Source organism: Morus notabilis, unplaced genomic scaffold (genome assembly GCF_000414095.1).
Source record: "Morus notabilis unplaced genomic scaffold, ASM41409v2 Scaffold276, whole genome shotgun sequence".
Classification (NCBI taxonomy): domain Eukaryota; kingdom Viridiplantae; phylum Streptophyta; class Magnoliopsida; order Rosales; family Moraceae; genus Morus; species Morus notabilis.
Window position 1 is genome coordinate 589,329 of NW_010361626.1, and position 20,406 is coordinate 609,734.

The 20,406-nt window shown below is 32.8% G+C and overlaps 1 protein-coding gene across 1 annotated transcript; it reads right to left on the minus strand.

The window, feature by feature from the left end:
- Positions 1-3,139: 3,139 nt before the first annotated feature.
- LOC21408642 (homogentisate solanesyltransferase, chloroplastic) lies at positions 3,140-8,243 on the minus strand. The gene is made up of 10 exons (XM_024167045.1): positions 8,004-8,243; positions 7,710-7,864; positions 7,402-7,548; positions 6,230-6,458; positions 5,616-5,686; positions 4,045-4,137; positions 3,856-3,973; positions 3,426-3,488; positions 3,310-3,342; positions 3,140-3,214 (listed from the first exon to the last, which is right to left on the minus strand). Exons 1-10 carry the CDS (start codon positions 8,241-8,243, stop codon positions 3,140-3,142), a joined length of 1,224 nt encoding a protein of 407 aa, XP_024022813.1.
- Between the last annotated feature and the right edge of the window lie 12,163 nt (positions 8,244-20,406).

Here is a 20,406-nt window from a genome sequence, read left to right on the forward strand (position 1 = left end):
GACAAAAGACTGTTAGCAAAACTTTTGTAAGTACAATAGTTTTTCTATGGCTATATCACGAACAAGCTTACTTTTCTATGTTGCATAAAAATTGTGCATATAGTAAAATTTTGAATGTTATACAATGTGAATGCTAGATACTATGTTAGGTAAGTATCTACAAGACTTATGTAATCTTAGAACTTTATTCTGCAAAAAGTATGTATCGATGTTAAGTCGAGATCAAACTAAGAGAAATGAAAGGTTAAACTTTAACGAAAAGATAATCTCATGATAAAATGCTCAATAATGCACAAATTCATAAGATTTAACTAAAGTTACCGTTTCAATGAGAAAATTAATAAACGGTAAGAGACTAAAAGTCCTATTTGTACCAGCCTTCGAAGGAAAGGTTATTATGAGACTATGAAAGATATGAAACCGTGACTGAGTTGGATTGGTTAGCTACCCCACTCCTCACTGGTTATGCGCGCTATGGTACAATAGGACATGGCACATAAGAAGGAAGAGACAAGAAAATGAAAAACAGAAACCATTCCATATAAAGGTACAGTATCTGTAAAGAAGAATGAAAAGAATGAGAAACCCGAACTGAACGTCGTTCAGAACGTGAAAATACGATGTGAACGACTAAAATGAGACGAAAGCAGAACAAAGAATGTAACGAAAGAAGAAGAACATAAGCCATACATGTTTTAGTAGTACAGAATGTATTATGATATATGACATGAATGCATATATGGGTATGCATAATTATTGCATCTGTTATGACCTATTGATACTTGCTGAGCGAAAGCTCATTAAGTTTGTTCGTGTTGTAGGAAGCTCGGGTTAGGCACCGGCTCCCTGAAACTTGTTGTTGGGCATGCAGAGAGGATGCAACAGTGGAGTGTGGGCAAGTGGGTTGTGGATGCATCACGTGTTTTGGAAACGCTGCTGAACATTATGTGTAAAATAAAATAGTGTTTTATGTATTTTGATGACTAATGTAACAGAATGCCGTCAGAATGCTATAGCATTTTACAAATACTTGAAAACAGAAGGCTAGCTAAATGCTACAACATTTAGACGTACATGGAAAAAAAAAGTTGGCCTGAATTTTAAGAGGTTATAATTAGTAAGTGTTAGAGGTTAAGTAATGTTAAGTATGAGTATAGGATGATGCTCAAAACTTAGGATCGTCACATGATTGGAGAAGTTATCCGAACAATTGTGTTTATTTATTTATTTATTGCTAATCAGTAAGGAAAAAGGGATTTATACCCCATACAGAAAATTCTCACACTCACATAATAGTTGGTCCCACTAAGTTTGGTCACATTACCCACCTAATGGGACCCATTCTATATAAGTAGTGCAGGTTTATATCTACAGAGAAAATCACACGGTATGCCACTAAAATCTAACAACCTCATCAGGTTTATGTGATTCAGTCTTTTATTGTCTTTGTTGATTTTGATATTCTACTAGAATACTCTCAGTTTATTTTGAGATGATAGAAGTTGTTTTTTTCTATTTCCACGTGTTAGTTTCTACAGTATATTGTATACATCTACGAAGGTATGTGTACGTCCATATAAAACTAGAGTATATATTTTGCGAATGTGTAAATACCTTTTTTTTTCCTTTTGGTAGAAAGATAAATACCATTTTTGTATATGTTCCTGAATGGTGTCTTTTGTTGTGTATTATATCATACAATTAGATACACCAAAAGCGTATGTAATGGGCAATTTAACATTTGTGTAATTTAGTGCAAAATAATTTCTCAAAGATAAAAGATATCACAACACTCAATTATCAACTAGATTCGTTGAAAAGAGAAAATAAACTTGGATTTTATTTATTATTTATTTGAACAGACAGTATGATCCACTATTGATCTATACGATCTTATTTTTTCTAACTGTGACCGAATATAAGATATATAGCAAGTATTATAACATTTATTCTCCATTTGCTTTTGCTTAATGTTTTAAGAAACTTAGTTCTCAAGTTCTTTGCTGTTGAATTGAGAAGTGCAAATAATTATAAGTTCTTGTATATTCTTGAAAAGGATTAAGGGAAAAAAGGACAGAGAACCTTATGCAATTGAGCTTTCTGTGGTTGCTGCGTGCTAGACAATTTATCTAGAAAGTAATTCATTGTAACAAATGGCACCTCTACGAAAATTTTTCTTTATTTCTGGCGTAACTTTTCTTCTTTGTTCTGTACGCGTAATACATTTTAGGCTTCTAGAATAGTTCTTGATGGTGACACTCCCGGTCAAGCTTTGGCTGAAGAGCTCGCACGCCGTCTTGGAAAAGAAAGGTGACGATAATGTGTCAAGTTTTAATGTTTTTGTTGAAAAATTCTTCCAATATGTCTGTTCTTTTCATTCGCTATATAGACATTGTAGTTTTGGCGTGTCTTGATGTTGTAGTCCACCTTTTGCTTTATAATTTATTGTCTAACACATTACACATTTCCAGATCATGGTTTATCATTTAGTGATTGTTTGTACACTGCTTTTAGTTTTTAATTTAAATTATTTTTTAATCGGTCCTTCAAATAATCAATAGAGTTAATCATTTCGATACTTAATTTTGAATTAAGCACAATTTTTGTGGATTCGATACTCTACTAATCACTTCATTACTTATATGCGATATTGTGTCTCTACAATTTCACAACAGTTAACCAGATGTGGAAGCATTGGCTTTTTGGTGAACAAATGATAGTATTTACAATAGATCTGGTATCGTATTAATAAAAAGAGCCTTCATTAGAAATAGAGTGCATTTTAAAAAAGCCTAAAATGTATTTCTTAAGAAGATTGATTTTATTTCCCGTACAGAGTTGCATGTATACATATCGTAAGCAAAAAAATTTAAAAACAAAAGAAAAAACAATCTTTCTTATTATTTAGTAGAATTTATGGTTTCTTGTTTTGTAAATTACAATATATTTTTTCAATGATCCATGATTATATCGATCTCTTTGTACTCATGATATTTGTATTTATAATACTCGTTTTGAGTATCTTAGTTCATTGGAAATCAAAGTAAGCAACAATATCTTAACAATACCACACACAACTATCTTTTATCCTCCCCATCCACTGTGGATAACGGAAAAATGATGAACTTGGACTAATTTTCTACATGAAAGGGAATAAAAGATACTCCAACGTAACAAGCTTCCAAAGGAATAGATAAAAGTTTGCACTTGCTTCCTGCATATATAATAAGTCAAATACCTAATCACTATCAATAATTCAATTTTAAGTATAGGAAAACATGTACTTAAGTAGAAGCTGCATATTTTTACCTTTGCATAATTTGCATTGTCCAACTTCCAGGCCTGAAAGTATGAAAGAAAAGAAGTTGTAGAAGTTTTCACTTTCACTTTAATCTTATATTTGTTTGAATTTAAATATGACAAACCTGAAAAAGTAGCCATATGGCCAAGATTATGTGAGCGGGCAACACTACATAGCTCTTGAAAGCCTGTAAGAAGAAGAAAAAAAAAATATTGTTTGTAGGGACCCGTCGAGGGAAAACAAAAAACGGAAAAAAGGACTTCTAGGATTTTGAAATATTTGTTTTATGTTAATAGCAGCTGGATCAATCTACCATTCTATTTATTTATTAAGATTAAATAATTGTTCCTAGCTTTTATACATTTATTTAAATATTTATTTGGATTAATTGTTCCTATTTTTTTAGACATTCATCCAAATATTTATTTGAAAAATCTACCATTCTATCTATTTATTGAGAGTAAATTAGTATATTCACTTGAGTAAAAAGTAACTTGCCATTAATAAAGATAAAAAGTATAATTACGTAAGCTTTTAATATTAAAATTAATTACCTGAGGCATGTAAATAGCAGCTGTTATGGCACCAATATAATTTATCAATAATATCCCAACGCTAAGCGAGACAATTTTTTTGGGTCCGAATATCACAGAAAATGTTCGTATGTTGTACCTGTAATTTAGATCTTAGATTTTGAACTCAATGGCTATGATGAACGTGGAAATTATTAATGTAAAACTTACTTCATATCACCTTCCATATCTGTGATATCTTTTATGTTACTGATAACCGTGAAGAACAAGGTTGTAAAGGTGGTGATGAAAACAAGTGAGGGGCTGTAGAGCAAATTGAAAGCCAACAATGAGGATTCTATAAAAAAGTTTTTTTTTTTTCCAACCATGAAAAAATTAAATAACCAAGAGAATTAATGCATTCCAATTAAATTGTGATGACCTTCTAACTAATCTAATCGCACACCAAATGCTACGCGATTCGTTAATAAAGAAATTAAAAAAAATACAAGAAACACGCGAGTTCAAGAATCATTCCTTTCGGCTTATAGATATCCTTGAAAAATAATGACATTCTTAATAGGTAGAAATAAAAGTTAAATCATATGTTTGCATGAGCTCAAATATGAGAAGTTATAGTTATAGCTTATAATAGTAATTTATAAATTTGGATAGTGTTATAATTATTTTAGTTTATTTCATACATTACTTTTTTTTGAAAGGGGCAATGTATTTAACTAAACGAAACATGTAAAGATCAATATGGTTGATCTCGTGTTACACGAGGAAAAACTATTAACTGAGACGGGATCCATTAATAGAATCTAATGAAGCTTAAGAAGAAGAACATAAATTGTGACTGAGACCCAGTAATAGAAAGTTATTTAGCACACTAAGGCTTCGTTTATTTCACCGATTCGAGTTTTCAGTTTTAGGTTTCTACAGTAAAAAATTCTCAGAAAATGTCACATTAATTTTTTTTTTTTTGCTACAGTAAAAAGTTCTTAAAAAATGTCACATCTCAGCTCGAATTGAAAACTCGAATCCGCGAAGTGAACGAGGCCTAAATAACCGAGCACACATAAAACTTATTTTGACATGACTTCCATATTAATGGATAGAGTCCTTTTATTGATTGAGAGCAAGAAACTTGTAGTACATAAACACAAATAAAGTGCAACCATAACACGGGCTACAAGAAACTCAAAAGATAGAGAGACTACTTTCGCGATTATAGACTCAAAATAAAAACAAAACAACAAAATACAAAACTTACAAGACAGAGACAATCATCATTATTTTTAAGAGACGTCTTGATGACCATATTAAGCGACATTTAACATGACTTATATTGTTATTAATAGTTTTAAGCACCCACATCTGCAGGAAAATAGAATAAGAAAAAAAAAAAAAACTAGACGTCATGGTCAACTACTACAATAATTTATAGGCAATAATTATAAAAAAAAAATAAAAAAAACTACAACATTAAACGTTGGATTGAAAGTATATTCCAAATAGAAAGTCAAGCTAACAAATAATTAGGCCTATATGATTGAACTTGTGTGTATTTTTTTTTTTTTTAAATTTATTGTCTCTCAGAAAACTTTACTTAAGGTACCTAAATTAATTTTAGGTGAAGGCAAAACGTCATACCAACAAGAATAACTTAATAATAAAGGTAATATTGTATGTTACATCCATTCAATTTAAGATATATGTCAAAAATTAATTTGAAAGATAGAGAGCAAAGACAGGAAAAGGCAAAGGAAATTTTGTTCTCGAATAGTTGTTGCACGTACCTCCAACAAAATGGAAGTCCAAGCGAAGCTCGGGTAGCGTAAAATACACCCGTATTAATGATACCGCTCGTCTGCATAAGTTGCATATTATGTCATATATATATATATATACACACACACACACACAGGTACATATATATATAAATATATGTTTGACTTTTTTTTCTCTAAATATATATATGCCAAGTTATTAATTCCACAGTTCTCCGCTCCCTTTCAAGTGGAAATTAGGAGAAAAATTAAAATCCTATGTACATTTAAATTTGAACTAATAAGATAAGTTCAAAAATTATACTCACTGGTAAAGACTAGACACTATAACAGGATAATACAAAATAACCGCACATATATAAAGTATTCCACTTGTGCTTCACTTATTAGTTGTCTTGCGTTCATATATAAGCGAAATTTAACGTAATTCTTTTCAAAAAATAAAATAAAATAAACGTAATTAATAAACTTTTATATTATCTAGTCTAGTATCTACTATAGTTGTTAATGCCACTTTTAACTTTTTATAAGATAACTAATATATTTCTAAGAACCCAACTATATGTATAAATTAAAACGCATGTACATTAAAGATTTAGAGTATTAGAAGAAAAAAATAATACCAAAGGAATCAAGATAGATGTTGCAACAGAGAATTTTTTGAATCTAAAAGGAGGAACAGAATAAGACGTTGCCAATAGAAGACTTAAATAATACGTAGAAGTAGTGATTCGGTCGGCGTTCATCAATCGCAAAATCAATATGCCAATAAGCGCCTCAAATATCACCAAAAACCATGCTTGTTTCATTGACAGATCCCCAGATGCTATAGGTAAATATTGTTTGTTTATCCTAAAAATACAATATAAAACAGAATAGTTAAAAGGGCTTTTTTGCCAACAAATCAGCAAAATTACAAAATAATCAACAGAAATAGTAGAAAATAGGCCAATATAAAAAGCTTAAGGAAGTATATAGGCCAATTTTTAGTTATAGAAATTAATAGGCTATAAATTGTCAAGTTATGGTTCATAACCAGATAAGTTATGGACAAACTTGTCAAGTTATGGTTCATAACCAGACAAGTTATGGACAAAAACCGTGATTTATGGACAATAACTTATCAACTTATGGACGAAAACAGTAATTTGGCCTATTTATTAACTTATGTAAACTATTGGCCAATTAATTTTAATTCATCTCAAGTCTTGGCTTATTTCCCTCTTTCTCCCAATAAACAAAATGAAGACAAAAAGGCTTTCTTTCCCGTTAAAAAAAAAAAAAGTAAGATGAAAAGGCTTTTTCATGGATTATTTTTTACAAAATAGTTGCTTAATTTGAAACCAATCTTCATGAAGGTTCGGATTAGAATTAACACTAAGGCTCCGTTCATTTTACCGATTTAAATTTAGAATTTGAGTTTTGCCACAGTAAAAAGCTCTCAAAATCAATCACATCTAACTTTTTTGTTACAGTAAAAACTCTCGCATAAAGTCATATCTTAAGTGGAATTAAAAACTCAAATCAATGAACTAAACATGCCCTAATAAACCAAATCCCCTTTTTTTTATGGTTATAGCCTTTTGCTAGAAGATAAAACAAAACTTTTAACCAGTAGTCTCTAGGTACACGAAACATGGGTATTAAGAAACTTATTACTAATCCGCTTCTTTTAGCTCTTTTTAGTTGAGTGTAATGCACGCGGGGAATAATATTGCGTTAAAATAAGTAACCTTCTTAAAAGTTAATTTAAAAAATCATATATAAAAAAATTAAAGTTATATAGAAAGCGTACCTGTCAATATCTACATCGTAAATTTGATTGATGCAGTTATTGTACGCTTGACAAAGAAGCACAGCAATTAGGCCAGGGATTGCCTTAAACAATAGAGACCATTTAAACAACTGTGGATTCTCAACCAAAACTCTCGCAAACAAAGAACTGTCGACGGAAAAAAAAAAAAAAAAAGAGCATGCAAAAAAAGAACTATGTAAACATCCATGCCCTGCTGGGTTTAAAAATGAGAAGTTAGTTTCTTGCAATTCACATCATTATTTTTTTTTTCTCTTTCTCTAATTTCCTGAAAAATTTCACTTAATTACCTGGCAGTTATCAGCAATGGAAACATCGCAAAGGGCCTTACAAACTTAAAGCACGCAAATCCAAAACGCGAAACTCTTGCAAGTATTGAATCCGCTTCATCTTGAACTTTGAGACGTATCGGATCGGAACCATCAGATTCATTTTGAGCGCATGCCTTGTATAATTTGTTTCACATTATAAGTTAAACAGGAAAGCACTTTTTCTATAATTAGTGATAGATATTACATGAGGATAACGATTCGTAAAATTTGCATTAATCCCCTTAATTACTATCTACAGAGGAAAGCATATACCTGTATGGAATTGCGTTTATGTTGGCCGTATATTAAGAATCTTGAGAATCTGCTTTCGCCATGGATTCCTACTGGACGAATCACTTTGTCACCGCAGTTCCTTGACAGTGAACCGAAGGGTTTGATATTTTTGGTTATGGGCTTTATTGTTATCAACCTACTGTTATGAGAGGAGGCTTTGCAACATGAAGGGCTAATGGCTGGTAACCTTAGGGAAGAGTGACAGAATGTGAGTTCCATGTATGCCAAGTACTGAAACACCAGTCAAGGAATACGTACGTATATATATATATATATATATATATATATATATTGGTAATTAACAATTAGAAGGCAGGATAAACAGTACTTTTGGAAGCAATTAATGCTCAAAGAGCTTCAAAATTTATAGAGGCATGGTGGTAGCGATTATTTCAACTCTGCGACCAATCTATTTGTCTTATTAATATAAATGTTCCGATTGCGTATCATATTATTATATTATTGTTCTCGTTGTTGCTGCTGCTACTGCTAATTAACTTGCTTACACGTTAATTAGTTTTCTTCTTGGACTTCTTTTGAGCCGCTTTTAGTGGCATTGCAAAATTTATTATAAATATGTATTACAGGCCAAATTTAAACAACAATGTCAAGTTGAAACGCCCATGCCAAGTAATAATGAAAGGTTCTAAAGAATTTTTTTAGTAATATATATATTTTTTATTTTATAGTACAAGCTTGATATTTTAATTAGTTCACTAGGATAATAATAGATGCCACAATAATGACCAAGCAAATTAAAGTATTGAAGTCGTCGTAATTAGAGCAATTGATTTTCTATTGGGGTGTTGAAAATGTCAAAGAAATTATATTTATGTATGGTAGCTAGAAGAAAATTCCATAAAAGTTGATTCTTTAGGGCATTTTTATGATAGAAACTATCATTTTACCTGCTAATATAGGAACTGTTGTTTTAATATTTGGATTAGTTTTTCAACAGTTTAACTGTGAGTAAGAGCAATACTGTATTACATATTGTAACTTCTTAGTGTAGATGCTCACATATTAGAACGGTAAAAAATTAGCCTGTGGCAATACAGCTCCTATTACGGTTAGAGTTTCCCTTTATAGATTGTTATAAAATGATATTTAGATTGTTATAAAATGATATTTAGATTGTTATAAAATGATAACTCTAATATTGATTGGAGAAGTTATCCAAACAGTTTTGTTTATTTATTTACTGTTAATCAGTAAGGAAAAAGAGATTTATAACCATGCGGAAAATTCTCACACTCACATAATAATTGGTCCCACTAGGTTTGGTCACATTACCCACGTAATGGGACTCCTATATAAGTAGTGCTGGTTTATATCTGTAGAGAAAATCACAGTATGCCACTAAAATGTAACAGCCTTACAATTTTTATGTGATTCAGTCTCTTATTGTCTTTCTCGATTTTGATATTCTACTAGAACACTCTCAATTTATTTTGATATGATTTTTATTATCTGTTCCTGAAAACTAACGCGGATAGAGTATATAGGGAAGTGGGATCGTGTATTGGACATGAAAACTAACGCGGATTCCACAATCCACATGGTAATGTCATCTTTCAAGGATATGTTTACCAATCACTATCCTTCTCCAACAGAGCAGAATAAAGAAATGAAGTTTTGCATTAAAAAAGAGAAGAGAAAGCAAGTTCGTCCGCCATGAATAATGGAGCCACGTTAGTCCCTGCGGCATCTACGCGTTTACCTGAGATCGATATTGACCAAAAATAATACTATTAAGAAAAAAGGAGAAATTGCAAGTTCTTCATTGACAACTGGGATAGTAAAAAGACATGTTAGAAAATATCTTTTCGTAAAAAAAACCATCACTCAAAATCTAGAAACGTTCATGTTAGACCATTAAGAATCAATAACTTAAAATGTGGAAGCGTATTTAAATCCATAATGATTAATTAATCTCTAGAACTATATAGTTTGTCTTTCAGATCGACACGTTTTCCTAAAAAATCTTTTAACTTTCTCTCTGCTCTCTCTATGATGATGAGATGTCGAAAAGATAGAATGTCACATGTGAACTGTGAACCATAACTCTTATATATAAATAACTTTCTTTTTATCTTTTGGTATTTCTATTTTTAACCTATTATAAAATTAAAAATTACCATTAAGTCTCTACACATTAAAAGCTCACACCCTATCAGATACATTAAAGCCCAAATTACCCAAACATTAACATATCACTTTTAAACCGGCTTAATCTTATATGATAATCTGCAACACATAATTATTCACATATAAGCCCAATATTAGATTAAGGATCTAACAATCTCCCACTTGAGCTCAACTTTGTTGTCATTACCAAAATGCATCTATAATCAATCCGGTCAATCAATCATACCAACATAGGATCAAAACGGCATTTGTTACATTTGTTGTAACTCAACCCATCAATGGTCACGTATACCGATATAACTGAATGGCATAGATCATGATGTGGATATGTAGCATGGAAATTTCATGCAATGTGATCTTAACATACATATTTCTAACTGGTCCACCCTTAAATCTTAATGAGATCAAACTATACTAAAATCAGAGTGTAAACAAACCTTTTATTTCTGTAGAAAATAACCTCAAAATATCCATAAACTGAAATAATTTAGAAAGTGTCTGTCACAAAAACATCTAAAATTACAATCTCTTTAAAACTGAATATCCTCAAATGACATGACATTCATACAAGTTCGAAAATAAGTGAACACTGCGGCAAGTTCGAAAAGTTTCGAAGTCAGCTGATCAATATGTCAAGTCAGAAAAGATCAGAAGCCGATGTTGAGGGGAGTGTTGAAATCAACATCGGTGAGTAGAAGTGTTATGCAACAAGATGCTACAACTAAAGGAGTGGTACTGCTATATAAGTACTTTTTTTTTTCTAGAATAGGGTTATACAACACTAAAAAATAAAAAAATAAAAAAAAAACCTTGCTACCTAAGGAGTGGTAATGTTATACCACCCTTATGTCCAAGTGCCTAACCAAATGAGTGGTTGATTCACACTTTAGATACAAACGAAACTTGGAGGCCAACCTCACCTATAAATAGAGTTATAAAAAAAAACCCTATAAATAGAGCAACTTAGCTCATGGTGTTGCGCGACAATTGGTAGCTTGCGTGATAACTAGATCTTCATTTTATTGTTTCTTTTTTAGAGAGGACATAGTATTCTGTAGTGATCTTGGTGGTGTAATAACAACAATATATGATAGAAGTTGTTTTCTTCTATTTCCACGTGTTAGTTTCTACAGTATACTGTATACATCTACGAATGTATGTGTACGTACATATAAATTAGAGTATATATTTTTGCGAATGTGTAAATACCTTTTTTTCCTTTTGGCAGAAAGATAAATACCATTTTTATTATCTGTTCCTGAATGGTGTATTTTGTTGTGTATTATATCATACAATTAGATACACCAAAAGCGTGTGTAATGGGCAGTTTAACATTTATATAATAACGTAATTTAGTGCAAAATAATTTCTCAAAGATAAAAGATGTCACAACACTCAATCATTAACTAGAGAAAATAAAATGATTAGAACACCATATATTTAATTTCAAGGTGAACTAGTACTAGTCTCAGCGAATCCATCAAATTATTTGCAAAGCATCTTCATCGGGTGTAATGTAGGAGGAACGTCAATTAAGAAAAACCATTATTATTATACAATAATTCAGTTCTACGTTATTTATAATATTCAATTAGACTAATATTATTTTATTAACTATTTTATTTTTTATTGAAGAGACCAATATTATTTATATAGAGAAGTGGGATCGTGTATTGGACATGATAACTAGCGCGGATTCCACAATCCACATGGCAATGTCATCTTTCAAGGATATGTTTGATAGGTCTTGTTCATTTCACCGATTTGAGTTTTCAATTTTAAATTTTTACAGTTAAAAGTTTAAAAAAAATATTATATCTAATTTTGTTATTACAATAAAAAATTCTTAAAAATACATATCTTAACTCAAATTAAAAATTCAAATCCACACAACAAACGAAACCTTAATCACTCTCCCCTTCTCCTACATAGCATAATAAAGAAATGAAGTTTTGCATTAAAAAAGAGAAGAGAAAGCAAGTTCGTCAGCCATGAATAATGGAGCCACGTTAGTCCATGCGGCATCTACACGTTTACCTGAGATTGATATTGACAAAAAATAATACTATTTAAAAAAAGAGAAATTAGGGTACATTTGAAATTAATTTTTACTTATTTTTAAAAATGTTTTTACATTTTTTTGAGATACAAAAATAAAAACGGTTTGAAAACCATGTTTGTTTAATAAATATTTTGAAAATAAAAATAATAAATAATAAATAGTGAGAATAGTTTTTGTGAATGAATTAGAAAATGATTGAATGTTGGGCGCGTTTGGAACTCATTCCAAAATAATTTTATTTTTTATATGAAAATGAAAATGAAAACGTTTTCAATCTCAGACAGAAATCATTTTTGACAATGAGTTTGGTAGTTTTATCAAGAGATTATTTTCAGTATAAAAAAACTATTAATGTCTATCTTTCTCTCTCTATGCTCAAGAGAGTAGAAAACGAAATAAAAAATAAAAAATGATTAAAAGTCGTTTTTCATTTCTCTCTCATTTTACACTAAATTAAAAAATCGTTTTCATTTTCATTTTCTGTCTTTATTGCACCAAACGCCGTTTTGAAAACGTTTTCATTTTTTCTTTCTCGAAAAACATGAAAAACAAAAACGAGATCAATTTCAAACACAGCTAAAAAAGAGAAATTGGGGTACATTTAAAATTAATTTTTTCTTTTTTTAAAAATGTTTTTACACTTTTTTGAGACACGAAAATAAAAACGGTTTGAAAACTGTGTTTGTTTAGTAAATATTTTGAAAACAAAAACAAAAATAAAAAATAGTGAGAATAATTTTTGTGAAGGAATGAGAAAACGACTGAACGTTGTTTTCCCTTTTCTATTTTCATTTACTAGTACTTATCAATAATGTTATAATATATTAATTAATAATTATAACCAAACACGATTTCACTTTTTAATTATACTAAAAATAATCTCTTAAAAATCAACCAAACGCAATTTTAGAATCGGTCTCAGAATGATTTTCAAAACAATCTTATTTTTACTTTTGTCTTGAAAATAAAATTATTTTGAAAACGTTACTAAATGGGCCCGCATCAAGTTCTTCATTGGCAACTGGGATAGTCATAAGACATGTTAGAAAATATCCTTTGGTAAAAAAACTAATCACCTAAAATCTAAGAACTTTCATGTTGGATCACCGAGAATCAATAAACCAATAAACAGAAGCGTACTTGAATCCATGACGATTAATTAGTCTCTAGAGCTGTGCGGTTTGTCTTCCAGATTAATACGTTTTCCTAGAGAATCCTTTAGCTTTCTCTCTGATGATAGGATGTCAAAAATAATATATTGTCACATGTGATCTGGAGACTATAGCCGCTATATATAGATAACTTCCTTATTATCTTTTGATATTTCTATTTTAGCCTATCATAAAAATAGAAATTACCCTTAAGTCTTTACACATTAAAGGCCTACACCCTATCAGATACATTAAAGCCGAACTTACCCAAATCGTAGCAGATCACTTTTAAACGAGCTTAATCTTATATAACAGTCTGTAACACATAATTATTTACATATAAACCTAACGTTAGATTAAGAATCTAACAAGATATTCATTTCTTTCTTTGTTCTCTTGATCACAGTGTCACTTGGTTTATTCATCTTGCATTGTGATCTAAAGAAGCAATGGGAAACTGTGTCTCCATTTCTTTACAATCTAGTGCCACTGATTCCGTGGTTTCTCGATGCTGCAAATGCACTGGCAAACAAGCAAAGTACGTGTGTGAGCTTGAACAAAATCTTGAAGCTCTGAAGAAAGCTTTGGAAGAGTTGACAGACGCAAGGAATGACTTGGTGAGGAGAGTCAACATTGTTGAGTGTTGACGGTGGAATTTCGTCAACAAGATTACGCTGGATTACCACTCGGTAGTTCACTGGGTAACCGGTTAAAACTAGTTATATGCTCGGATTTATGCACTTAATTGTGTTTGTTGTCAATGTATCGAGTTGTTGTTAAAACAGAAGTAAAAAGACACACGGGTTTATAGTGGTTCACTCTAAAAAAAAAGAGCTACGTCCACTGGTTATTGTATTCTTCTTTTTGTGCTTTTAAGATTACAAAAAGACTCTCCCCTTCTCTCTAGGGCTTTGCCCCTTTTATACTCTACAGATTACATATGAGTACGCAAAGGGCGGATCGTTATAGGAGATTCTTTGATAGTTTCTCTCAAGTAGCCTATTACCCTACCTACCTAGACCGTAGCCTCTCATTACCTTTTAGACTGTTCACTCACCCACTTTGTCCATTATTGCGGCTATGCGGATCCTCTGCGATTTCTATTGGTCCATTCTAGGCGGTTTATGGGCAGGTAATCATTTCCTGCGTTACTGACCTTCTCCAAACCCAGAAGTAACATAGAGATTTCCCCATTGTCACCTCAGAGGTCTTTCTTAGGATGTTGACCCATACTCATGTGTTCTGCCCTCTGTGCCTACACTATACTTCACAGGGTGCGGCCTCTGTTCCAGTCGACCCCTTAACAATATTGCTTCTACTGCGAACGATTCATGCAGGCCTTAACTGTATGTAGAGTCGACGGTTGCATGAATCGTCCCATACGATTGGCCTTTTCCAGAGGAGGAAATGAGCTTTACGCGTTGACAGCTACTTGACATGGCGAGTTTAGGGCTACGTGGAGCATGGTTGTCATCCGAAGTGTCAACGCATATTTTTCCACACAACACTGAGCAAGAAAAGCGGTTTAAGAGACTTAAAAAGGTGCAGCGGTGGATTTCAAGGGTTGAATCGATGGAAGCTGAAGTCGACGCATTGATGCTCCGAAGCACTCGAGAAATGAGCAAACTATGTCTTTGGAGTTGTTCTAAGAACTACATCTCCAGCTACAAGTGTGGCAAAAAGGTGTTTGAAAAGCTCGCCGAAGTGACTGATCTGCAAAGCAAAAGAGATTTCAAAGTGGTTGAAAGGGAACCATCGGTTTCTTTTGGAGTGCATCTAGCCGTTTGAGAGGATTTTGGATATAGTTTATTTCCTTTTCATTTTTAACCTCGTAAAAGTTAGTGAGCTGCACTCAAGGTTTATCGCTTTGACACTTAAACGGTTTATGCTTCCTTGATATGTCACCTTTTGTCAATCCATCTTCTCAACTATATGAATTTAGCGTCAAGAACTGTGCAAGCTTGAAAGAGTTAAAGTTTGGCTTGGATTGGGAAAGAAAAGATCAGTCCCAAATAAATTGTCATCCACAAACCTCAATGATCACGGCCCAAGGATGCTTCCTAAGCCTTCATGAAGTGAGAATTAGGTTCTGCCATAAAATAAAGGACTTGAGTTGGCTTATTTATGCTCAACACCTATGCTATCTTCTTATAAATGATTGTTTTGCACTAGAAGAAATAATAAGCCCCAACAAAATTGATGATTCTCTGGAGGTGACGAAACATGTGGAACCATTCGCAAAACTGACGTACTTACAATTGTTCTACTTACCAAGATTAAAGAGTATCTACCATAGACGATGACGATTAGACTAACAAATGTGCGGAGCTGAAGAAACTTCCACTTGACTAATCCATCACTGAGAGATCTAAAATGACTGTAGTAATTTATCCTAGAATCTACACTAAGAACACGAAAACAAAAGCCAAAGAACCGCACAAAATAGCAAACCAGAAATCAAAAGACAAACAAAGAAAGAGACGAGATTTACTTGGTTCGGACCCTCGCGGATCCTAATCCAAGGCAGGGATGTCTTTCCTAGCTCAATCCACTAGTTCGTCAACAAGCATACACTATAATCACAGACTTTACAAAGATCACTCAGGAATCCTTACAGAAACAGCATCTCAGTTTCTCACCAAATTTCCCAAGAAACAAATGCTCCAAGAGCCCCAATTACGAACCCAGAAATTCCCAAGAATTTCTCTCTCAGATCTTCACTCTCAAAAGTCTGTTACAAAAGTGGTTTTCCTTTTTTTTTTATTCCATATACTACTTAGCAAACTAGTCTTATATAACAAACTAGAGCCAGCTTTTAAAAGTGCCAGCTGTTAGTGCCACGTCACCATTAGTCTCCAAGCTGCAGTCTTGAAGTCAACTAGTCGTACACCTTCAACTGAAATATCTTCTAATTTATTTACAATTTGAGAATACTTAATTGCAACAAATCTCCACCTTGGCTCCAATTGCAAATGATTTGGATTGAACTAGGAATCCCCTATTCACCAGTGTTACATTACCAAAATTCTAAGCAAGTCCATGGCTTTCTTGAACTTGCCTACAGGAATCACTTTGGTAAGCATGTCTGTTGGGTTTACTTCAGTAGAAATCTTCACAATCTCCACTAGCTGCTTTGCAAGTATATCTCTGATGAAATGTAGTTTCACATCTATGTGCTTTGTTCTCTCATGGAACACACTGTTCTTAGTCAAATGAATAGCACTTTGCGAATCACAATGTATAGAAACTTTCTTCTACACAAACCTCAGCTCACTGATGAATCCTTTCAACCACAGGGCTTCTTTTACTGCCTTTGTTTAAGCAACATACTCAGCTTATGTCGATGACAATGTTATCACATGTTGGAGACCATACTTTAAACTCACAGTATTTCCCGTAAGAGTGAATACATATCCTGAAAGTGATCTTTTTTTGTCAAGATCACCAGTAAAATCCGAGTCACAATAGCCCTCCACTGTGTGATTGTCGTGTTGATTACCTCTGTACACTAAGCCAATTTTGGAAGTGCTCTTCAGATACCTCAACAACCACTTTACCGCCTGCCAATGAACTCTACTAGGTTTGCTCATGTATCTGCTCACGAGTCCAACTCCATAAGCTATGTCAGATTTAGTACTGACCATAGCATACATGACACTTCCAACTCCACTAGAATAAGGTACATTCTTCATGAATTTGGCCTCTATCTTCTCATCTTGTTCCTTTACAACTTCTAGTTTGAAATGAGCACCAATGGGTGTATTAACTGACTTACCATCTTACATTCTAAAAGTACATGTGACCTTTTTAAGATAATTCTCCTGAGATAAAAACATAATCTTCTTGGTCCTGTCTCTGATAATATCCATTCCCAAGATTCTGCTTGCACCGCCTAAGTCCTTCATTTTGAATTCTGAATTTAGCTCATTCTTCAACTTCTGAATTTCTAACTGATGTTTACATGCTATAAGCATATCATCCACATAGATCAATAAATAGACGGATTCATTGCTTGTTAATCTTCTAAAATACACACAACTATCAAATCTGCTTCTTGAAAACCCTTTAGAGAGTATAAACTCATCAAATCTCATATACCACTGTCGAAGAGATTGTTTTGAGTCCATATAAGGATTTTTTAAGTAAGCAGACTTTGGATTCTTGACCTCTCACTTCAAACTCTTCAGGTTGTGCCATATATATTTGTTCCTCCAAGCTGCCATGAAGGAAGGCAGTTTTAACATCCATTTACTCAAGCTCTAAGTCTAGCAAGGTTGTAATTGCCAAAATAACAATGATTGAGGTATGTTTGATCACTGGAGAGAAAATCTCATGATAATCTATTCCCTCTACTTGAGAGTAACCTTTAGCAACCAACCTAGCCTTGAATTTAGGTTTCTCAACTCCAGGAATACCAGGCTTTTTTAAAAAAATCCATCTACAACCAATAACTTTCTGGTTCTTTGGTTTTCCAACCAGGGCCCAAGTCTCATTGTTCTGTAAGGATCTCATTTCCTTAACTATTGCTGCCTTCCAATGCATCCATTCTGAGCTACTTTTAGCCTCTATTATAGTGTTAGGTTCAATCTGCTCCACCTCATCTGTTGCATTTAGTGCATAAGCAATGAGATCCGCTTGTGCAAATCTAGGAGGAGGCTTGATCTGTCTTCTAGGTCTGTCTCGAGTTAGTACATAATCTCTGTTAGCTTCTTCTCAACTTGCTTGTTCATTACTTGTGGTGGACTGATCTTGTTGACTTGTTTGTTCACTACTGCCATGTGTGATCTGAATAGCTCCACCTTGATCAGTAAAACCTTGGTCATCCATTTCTGGTTCCTTGGCATCTTTTTCAAATGAACTAGTGAGCTTATCACCAGAATCATTCAAGCTTTCTAGTGTCTTTTCAGGTTGCAAATTTCCTAGGTCATTTTCTTGCTGCCTTTCTTGCATGTTAGTCTTATAGAATACAAGCTCATTGAAAATAACATCTCTACTAATAACATATTTCTTTTCTTCAATCAACTAAATTTTATAACCTTTAACACCTAAAGGGTATCCTAAGAAAACACCTTTCTTAGCCCTAGGATTAAGCTTACCCTGACTAACATGCACATATGCAATGTTACCAAAAGGCCTTAAGTGATTATACTTTGGTGGGGACTTAGACCATACTTCTTCAGGGACCTTAAAAGCTATGGCTGACGATGGGGACCTATTAATTAAATAACATTAAGTGGCATTAGCCTCTGCCCAGAATCTTTTAGGTAAGCCAGATTCGTCTAGCATGCATCTTACCTTATTCATTTTAGTTTTATTCATGCGTTCAGCAATGCCATTTTGCTGTGGTGTACCAGTGCATGTATGTTGTCTAGCAATGCCATTTTCAGCACAATACTTATTAAATTCATTACTACAAAATTCTAGGCCATTATGAGTTCTAAGTCTCTTAATTTTCTTACCGGTTTGGTTTTCTATTAAAGATTTCCATTCTAAAAACTTAGCAAAAGCCTCATCTTTAGTTTTTAGAAAATATATCCAAACATTCCTAGAATAATCATCAAAGAATGAAATAAAGTATTGACATTTTGAAAGAGAGAATGGTACCATAGGTGAACCCCACATATCTGAATGTATGTAGTCCAAAGTCCCCTTTGTTCTATGCACTGCTGTTGAAAATTTCAATCTATGTGCCTTTCCCAAGATGCAACTTTCACAGAAATTCAGATTGCTGAGTTTCTTCTTGTCCAACAATCCTTATTTGGCCAGTTCTTGAAGTCCTCTTAAACTCATATGTCCCAATCTGCGGTGTCATAATTCTGTTTGATCACCAGCATGTACAGACACTACAGATTCACCCATAATAGTTCTTCCTTGAAACACGTACAGGCCCTGCTGCAATATGCCTTTCATTACCACCATGATTCCTTTGAACACCTTTAAGATCCCACCTTGTGATTTATAAAAGTGACACCTGCTGGTTACCGAATCGAATTCGGATGCGGAAGCATGGCGGGGAGGCGATCGTGTATAACAAAAATTTCATAAAACTTTTGAGATACTCTATAGATTATATTAATTTATGCACGAATAAATTAATCACATTAAATTATATATTTCAAGAACTCAATCAGGAAGAATACCTGGAAGCCGACTCAGATAATAACATGAGTTCTTTGACCACGACCAGTCCTTGCTCCAAGCTTTGTGTTTAGAAAACCAAAGTCTTCCACGTCGATTCCTTGATTCCACGTAGACGTGTGTGTGGACACACGTGAGACAAAATAGGTTTCAGAAACACTCGAATTTCTACGAACACCAACGCATGCATGATGTGAAATTTTTGGGAGAAAAAATTCCCCTCTCTCTCTTTCCAATGAGAATTTCGGCCACCATTCTATTAGGGCATGAAAAATGTTTCAAAAATTGTATTCACAATTTTCTATCATTCTCATATTTAAAGAGTAGAAGTCAAACTTTAAAAAGGAATCAAATCTCTATCTCCTATTTTGAATTTGGAACAAAAAATCTCCTACACCTTATCTCTAATGTGGCCGGCCACCCTAGGGTTTTTCTCCCTTGTGTGGCGCCAATTCTAGATAGGGAAGGAAGAGAAATCATCCTTTATCCCGTAGTCCAATTTTAATTCAAATTCAAATTCGAATTTAAGTCAAACTTAAATTAATTTGAATTCTAAATTGAACAACTTATCAAATAAGTTTAAAAGGATAAATTTAAATTATGTTCACAATTCAAATTTAAATAATCACATTATTTAAATAATAATTAATTCTCAATTAATTATTTTTCGAGTATTTAATTTTAGAATTTCATAATTCTAAAATTCTCATTTTGTCCTTTGTGTCTGGTAGAATTACAAGGACGACGCGGGGACTTATGGACCTATAATCCCGAGCTCCAATAAAATTAATAATTAATTAAACACTTTAATTAATTAATTAATTCTATTAATTCCAATAGTTACTCCACTATAAACTTGGAATTGCACTCTCGAAATTATAGA